This window comes from Lactuca serriola, chromosome 8, assembly GCF_051521515.1.
Source record: "Lactuca serriola cultivar US96UC23 chromosome 8, Lser_US96UC23_V15, whole genome shotgun sequence".
NCBI lineage: Eukaryota > Viridiplantae > Streptophyta > Magnoliopsida > Asterales > Asteraceae > Lactuca > Lactuca serriola.
The window spans coordinates 70,729,915-70,736,677 of NC_136415.1; the positions used below are offsets into that span (position 1 = coordinate 70,729,915).

The following is a 6,763-nucleotide window of genomic DNA, read 5'->3' on the forward strand; positions in this document are numbered from 1 at the left end:
TCTAATGTTTTGACAATATTTTGACTCTGGTCATCTTTTGGAATAATGAATGAATGGTTTTGACTTATTTAAAATGAAAATTTTACTCGATATTTTTGGGACGTAACAATATGCATATGATATGTATTATGATATTCCATTCCAACCAAATAATTTAGCTGCATACATATGCATATGACAGATATATGTATAACAAATACATACATTTTCACAAGACCAAATTTGCATTCTAGATCGAATTTACATATGAGAAGTTAGCACATGTTTCAGATGTATCGTATAAAGACACATTTTACCATACAATTTTCAATCTAATCAATCGGGATGTAATCCTTTTTAACAAAAACAACTACCATGATCATTAAACAAACATCTATGAATTTGAGACTAAAGTGACTCTTGGATGTACTTTAATTAGCATAAACTTTAATTGGTAGCAACCAACTGAAGACAGGAAAATGGTACAACAGATAATTTAATGGTGACACAAAAGATTATGTTGAGGGGAAAACTCGTGGGTAGTCAACCAACCTCTGGGATTATGTCTACCAACTTATGGTTTCCATAAAATCTCGATAGAGGAGTTTAAATCATGTTTTACAACAAATGTCTTTATGTTATCATCCCAAAATTCTGAGGAATCTGTTGTGACTTTCGTTGTTTGCATCAGATCATCTTTAGGAACAAGTACAGCTCTAAAGCTATGCCCGTCTCCATATAAATCCTCATCGCAGGAAAAGGAAATGAAATTGTACGTTGAATTCAAGCATCCGGTGTGCCTCAATGAACTAAAGGAAACATATCCTACATATCTTGTATCATGATAACGAGTGTCAAGTGTTTCATTAGCCTCCTGACCAAGCTCAGATTGAATAATTTCCAGGACACCCAGCTTGATGGTTATGTCAGGGATCCCAGCAAATTTCTTATTGGGTTTGACAAACATCAAAATCCCAGAAAAGTGATTGTACCAATCATGTGGAAGCAGCATATTATAAGTCTTCACCCAGACGACCCAAAGTACAGATGGCCCTCTCCAAATGTCAAAGCCTGAAAGGCTGATACTGATAAAGTAATCTTTAGCATTTCCCTGCCACAGCACGCATCCGTTATGTTATTCTTCTTATGTTTGGGTTTATATATATATATATATATATATATATATATATATATATATATATATATATATATATATATATATATATATATATATATATATATATATAATGAGAATCAAAAGCCAAACCTGGAGCATGGAATCTAGTAATATCTCACCAATAATTGGACCTACATTGTAATCCTCTAAATGTGAGACTTTCCACAACCATTTACAGTTTGAAATATCTCCAAAGCTTTGAAATGAACTACACTTATTCGCAATAACAACAGCTATGCTTGATGGCAGCTCCGACAATTCTACAAGTTTTTTGCAACGGGACACGTTCAGCCATTTGAGCCGAGGAAGTCGCCAGATACTAAAATTCAACCGTGCAAATCTATTTCCTTCAAGATTGAGTTCTTGCAATTTGGGTAACACCCAAACAGCTGCAGATTTGATGTCTCTGTCTGCCAAACTGCACCAGCTGAGATCCAGCTTTCTTAAGCATCCACCAAAAAACCATGCCCCTATGTGGTTCACGTTGTGAGGTAGAAAATTATTAAATGAACTGCAACTTGAGAGTAGTACAAGAGTCTCGAGTTTCTTTGACCGGGTAATGGGTGGAACCATATTAAGATTTTCACAATCTCGTATCTCTACACAAACAAGATTTTCCAAACGTCCAAATGATGGATGAATCTCTTCTAAAAGCGGAGATCCATCAACTATGAATCTTTCAAGGTTAGGAAGCCCGTCAAAATCTGGTGTCCTGATTAGGTTCGTCAAGTAAAAGAGTCTGATCATTCTCAAGTTTGGTAGAAACTGTATACAACAAGAGCACATAAGACAAAAGTCTGCCAACACGGTATATAAATGCAGTCATTTCCAAAAAAAATATGATGAGCTATGTTATATTTTATAATGTTTGTAAACATGATTGCTAGCTTTAAAAAGATTCTCTATATTGTCATACAAAATTGATGGTCAGAAAACCATCACAATTGAAAAGAAAATATAACTTCATGAAAATAATCAACTTTTTATGATAACAAAATTGTCATACAAAATCAATATCTTACAAAATGTGAATTATAAAAGAAGTCATGCTTATAATAAAATTATCAATACTCGCTTCATAAATATAAGCAAAAACAATAAACTTTTAATATATAATATATTCGTTCTAGTAAGGCCTTTCATTTTATAATTACTGAGATACATTAAAATCTAGCTTTATATATATATATATATATATATATATATATATATATATATATATATATATATATATATATATATATATAGAGAGAGAGAGAGAGAGAGAGAGAGAGAGAGAGAGAGACTTTGCTTTCATCCATTAAACAATAAGAATTACCTTGTAACCCGCCCAAAGTTGTTTTGCATTGAGAAACCTCAATGTTAGACAACAAAGCTCCCTTGGTGGAAATTTTTCTGGCACTATAACCAATTCAGCTTCTGCTAGATTAAGGTTCAAATCAATCCACCGAAGTTTCTTCATGTTTGCAGTGACCTGAAGAACACGTGATTCGTCACTCCTGATACGCTGAACATACATAGCTTCAATCTTGTCAAGGTTCTGGGATAGAGGAACAAAATGGTGTCAGGGTTGAGTTAGATGTGTTTCTTTATACGTATTTGTATCATAAAAAACGAGCTTAACCATTACCGTCGTTGCATCCATTGCACATATTTTTAGAACATCTTCCCCCTTCCAGATTCTGCTATGTTTATCAGGATTGTTGGGGTGTTCCTTTCTAATAATGTAGTGTGCCATTTCTTGTACTAAATCATGCATATCAAACTTTCCATATTCTGTAATAGTTATGAGAGCCTTTTGTACCAACACCTTTATGCCTATAACTGGGTGAAAACCACAAGCATTAAGTATCATCATTATCTCTTCGTTATCTTTATACCTCCCTCTGAAGAAACATGCAATATCAAGGAACAACTGTTTCTCCACGGTGTTGAGTCCATCAAAGCTGATTTTTAGCTTTTCCAAGATATCAGCATCTGGAATATCTTTCAGTCTAGCCAATGCACTTTTCCACTCATCCATCTCTTTGTCACATAGAAAACGACCGAGAACACTAAGTGCTAATGGGAGCCCACCAGCATAAGAAACCACGTCTTTTGAAAGAAGGTCGTAATCTTCAAAAGGTTTGTGACCACAAGGTGCATGCTTGCAAAAGAGCTTCATAGCCTCGTCATTGTTTAACAAGGTAATATTGTGTATCACATCTACTTTATGTCCAGTTAAAACATGCTCATCTCTAGTTGTGATTATTATGCGGCTTCCTTCACCAAACCAGTCACGTGATCCAACTAATTGTTCCAGGTGCTCAAGGTTCTCAACATCATCAAGAACAATCAAGACCTTTCTACGGTGTAACCTATCCTTTATCATGCGCCTTCCTTCTTCAACTCTCCCCACCTCCACTTGTTTTTGTTTCAAAACACCACAAAGAATTTTCGCTTGCAATCTTTCCAACCCGTCTTTGTTACTTGATTCCTCCCGTATATTTTTTAGAAAGCAGCAACCATCGAACTTGCTAGAGATTTCATCATAAATAGAAGAGGCAAGAGTAGTCTTACCACCGCCCCCAACCCCCCATATTCCAATCATCCTCTTACCGCCAAGCCCAATCTGTAACTTTGGTATCAAATGTTGCATGCGAGCCTCTACTCCAACCAGGTTGTCATCCACACTTGAAGTTATTGGATGCAACCTATGTGAAATTGTGTCAACAATTTTTTTGATGCACTTCGACTCATGCCTTCAAATTCAATATATAAGGATCATTAACACATGTTCACATCGACAAATAGGCTTATATCATAAACTAACACCCTAGACAATGTCTACTTTGTGAGTTCTTAGCAACCATAAACCTTCATTAGTACTGTAGTGGTGATTATTATTCGGCTCTTATGAAGTAGTCTAGTTAAAGTCATTATTTATCAATTAAGGTCATCAACATCATCAAGAATAATAGAAGTATTTGTACGACAATCTACTCAGTATCATCACTATGTATAACCTGTAGTGTTTTTAAAGTAAGCTAATAGAACTTCAGATCATACTTGTTGATTCCCATCTAAAATGTAGATATTGTTATTGGATTATTGCATAACACTAGTATAATTACTTGCACCGTTATTCATGATTAGTTGTTCTCTAAATACATGTATAATGTATTTTATCATCGAGAATTTGGCTTTATCCTATAAAAAGCTTATAAGGTATATAAGTATACATGTCTTGTCGTAGAGCACACATATCTTAAGCATAAAAAGTGCACAAGCAAAGAAGAAAATTACCCGTTGGCAATGTGCTCGGTTTCCCATCCAGAAATGTTAGTTGCATCCATAAGTGCTTTTCTCCAATATTCAACCTTATTGTTGTTCTCCAACTCATGTTTCACAAATGCTTCTCCATATTTGCGTTTTTGTTTTCGAACATCGGAAGGATCAACGTCATAAAATATGGGTATCACGACTTGGCCTCTCTTATCCTTGCATTTCATGATATGTACAAGTTCATCTAAACACCATGAAGAATCAGCATAGTTTTTAGAGAATATGATGATAGAAATTTGTGATTCTTCAATAGCCTTCTCAAGGGATGGGCCGATTGATTCACCCCGAAGAAGTGTTTCATCGTCCTTGTAAGTAAAGATCCCTTGGTGTTCAAGAGCTGTGTAGAGATGATCCACAAAATTCTTACGAGTATCTTCTCCTCTAAAACTAAGAAAAACATGGTATTGCCACAACTGAGAAGATAATGACGGCACAGAAAGAGAAGACGATGAAGATGCCATCGATGTGTTGATTTTGTTGAGATAGAAGGTATGTGATTTGAGAACCTCAAAGATAGGAACTTTATATAGATCGAGATGTGAGCTTCCAAGAAATTTCCAATTCAAAAAGCTCAAGAAATTTCTTTACGCTTTGAATAAAGCTTAACTATCCTAAAGTGACTTTAATAAAGCTATCCTAAAGTGACTTGTTTTCCCATTGATATCATCGTTAAAACCAACGAGATTTTTGAAGACAATTCTAGATGGGACAATTTTCATTTGAAACAATAAAGTGACATTATTTTGTCTCAGAATCAAAGAACCATTAACACTTTTGGCCCGTCCATATTTGTCCACGAGTGACATGTGTCATTTAGGTTTAGTGTAAGTCATATTTTGGTCCCTGAATTTTTTATCAGTTTGCAATTTTGGTCCACATTTGGTTGCTTCAGAATGATTTTTTGCCCTGCTTCCAAGTAAAACGAATATATGCCTTTCTCTGTTTTTTATTTATTTATGTAATATTTATATTATTATTATATTTATATTTAGTTGCACCCCACTTCATTCCTCATGAAACATCCATCACTCCGAGGAATTCTCTAGCCACCACCAACGAAGAAATCAAACCTATCTTCATCCCGATTCCCGAATCAAAACAAAAGAGATCCAGATGAATAAATTCTTCTTTTGATGAGTTTCTCATCTGTTACATCAGTTGCAGAACTTAAACATTAGAATGATCATGAAACTTACAAGTGCCGTCTATTTAAATTGTCTCCACCATATCTTCCTCATAGTCGCTTAAATCAAAAGTGATGTCTGCATCATTTCACCGGAACTTGATGTTCTAAAATTTAAGATCGAAATGAAGTCAAAACAAAAACAAATTTGATCGTAAGTATCAAATCCACATGTAATCAGACTAACATAAACTTATACATCAATATAGCTGTGTTCCACAATCCCTTAACAGACCAGATGCAAATATTTAAGAATCTAATATCATCAAACAAGACAGATAGACAATAAGAAGCATTCGAATCATTGTCATATGACAATATACAAGTTATAGAAACTAATAACTCATTCTCGAACTTGAGTGAAAAATCAAATTCGAAGGGGTTTGCAGAATTGCACATGGAGTTTAGAGTTATGCGAAATCTCTTCCGTGCTCAGTTGATCGAAGTGTGCCCTGCAAATTCAAAAGGTAAAAATTGTGGTGTTTCGAAAACTAGATTTAAGTAAAGAGCATATCATAACATATCCGTGTAGATTCGAACTTCACTTTTAGAATTGGATTAAGAGAAAAAGATAGGGGTAGATTTGAAAGAAAGGAGAATTAATCAAAGCGTACAGATCGGGAGTGTGAGTGTTGACTTCTTTGTTTGAATTCCATGAAGTAATTGTAGTGTGTTGACGTATCTCAACTAAGGGTTTTCGAAGCTAAATCTGTTTTTTTTTCTAATCGATAACAGCACAGGAATCGGGGATTTTGAGTTACTTGGTCGACCAAGAACCGCCGGCGAAGATATTGCCGTTGAGGACGGGGGAATAAAGGGAAAGGGAGAGTGTGTGTTAGTGGGAGGTGGCTTCCACTTTCCATCAGCCGAGAAGAAAATAGGGGAGGGTGGGGCTGCTCGGGCCCAAATGTATCGTTAAGATACGACAAAATTTCATAAATGGTCCTTATCCTTTTTTTTTCTTTAAAATAGTTTCTATGAAACATTTTTTTTTTATCAATGGTTTTTTTTGGATGAAACCTTACAATTAAATGGTTCTTATCAACGATATTCGTTTATAGGTGTCCTTAACATGCCCTATATATGCCTTGCACATAGGG

At 35.0% G+C, this 6,763-nt stretch overlaps 1 protein-coding gene across 4 annotated transcripts; it reads right to left on the reverse strand.

Moving 5' to 3' along the window:
- Window positions 1–393: 393 nt before the first annotated feature.
- On the reverse strand, window positions 394–6,532 carry LOC145066415 (TMV resistance protein N-like). Of its 4 annotated transcripts, none has more exons than XM_079013654.1 (7): window positions 6,278–6,531; window positions 5,677–6,115; window positions 4,442–5,550; window positions 2,787–3,897; window positions 2,475–2,696; window positions 1,247–1,921; window positions 394–1,090 (listed from the first exon to the last, which is right to left on the reverse strand). In XM_079013654.1, exons 3-7 carry the CDS (start codon window positions 4,939–4,941, stop codon window positions 554–556), a joined length of 3,045 nt encoding a protein of 1,014 aa, XP_078869780.1. In that variant the 5' UTR covers window positions 4,942–5,550; window positions 5,677–6,115; window positions 6,278–6,531; the 3' UTR covers window positions 394–553. The 4 variants fall into 4 exon arrangements, with proteins under 4 accessions (XP_078869780.1, XP_078869779.1, XP_078869778.1 ...); XM_079013653.1 differs by having other exon boundaries at window positions 4,442–5,554; XM_079013652.1 differs by having other exon boundaries at window positions 4,442–6,115.
- Between the last annotated feature and the right edge of the window lie 231 nt (window positions 6,533–6,763).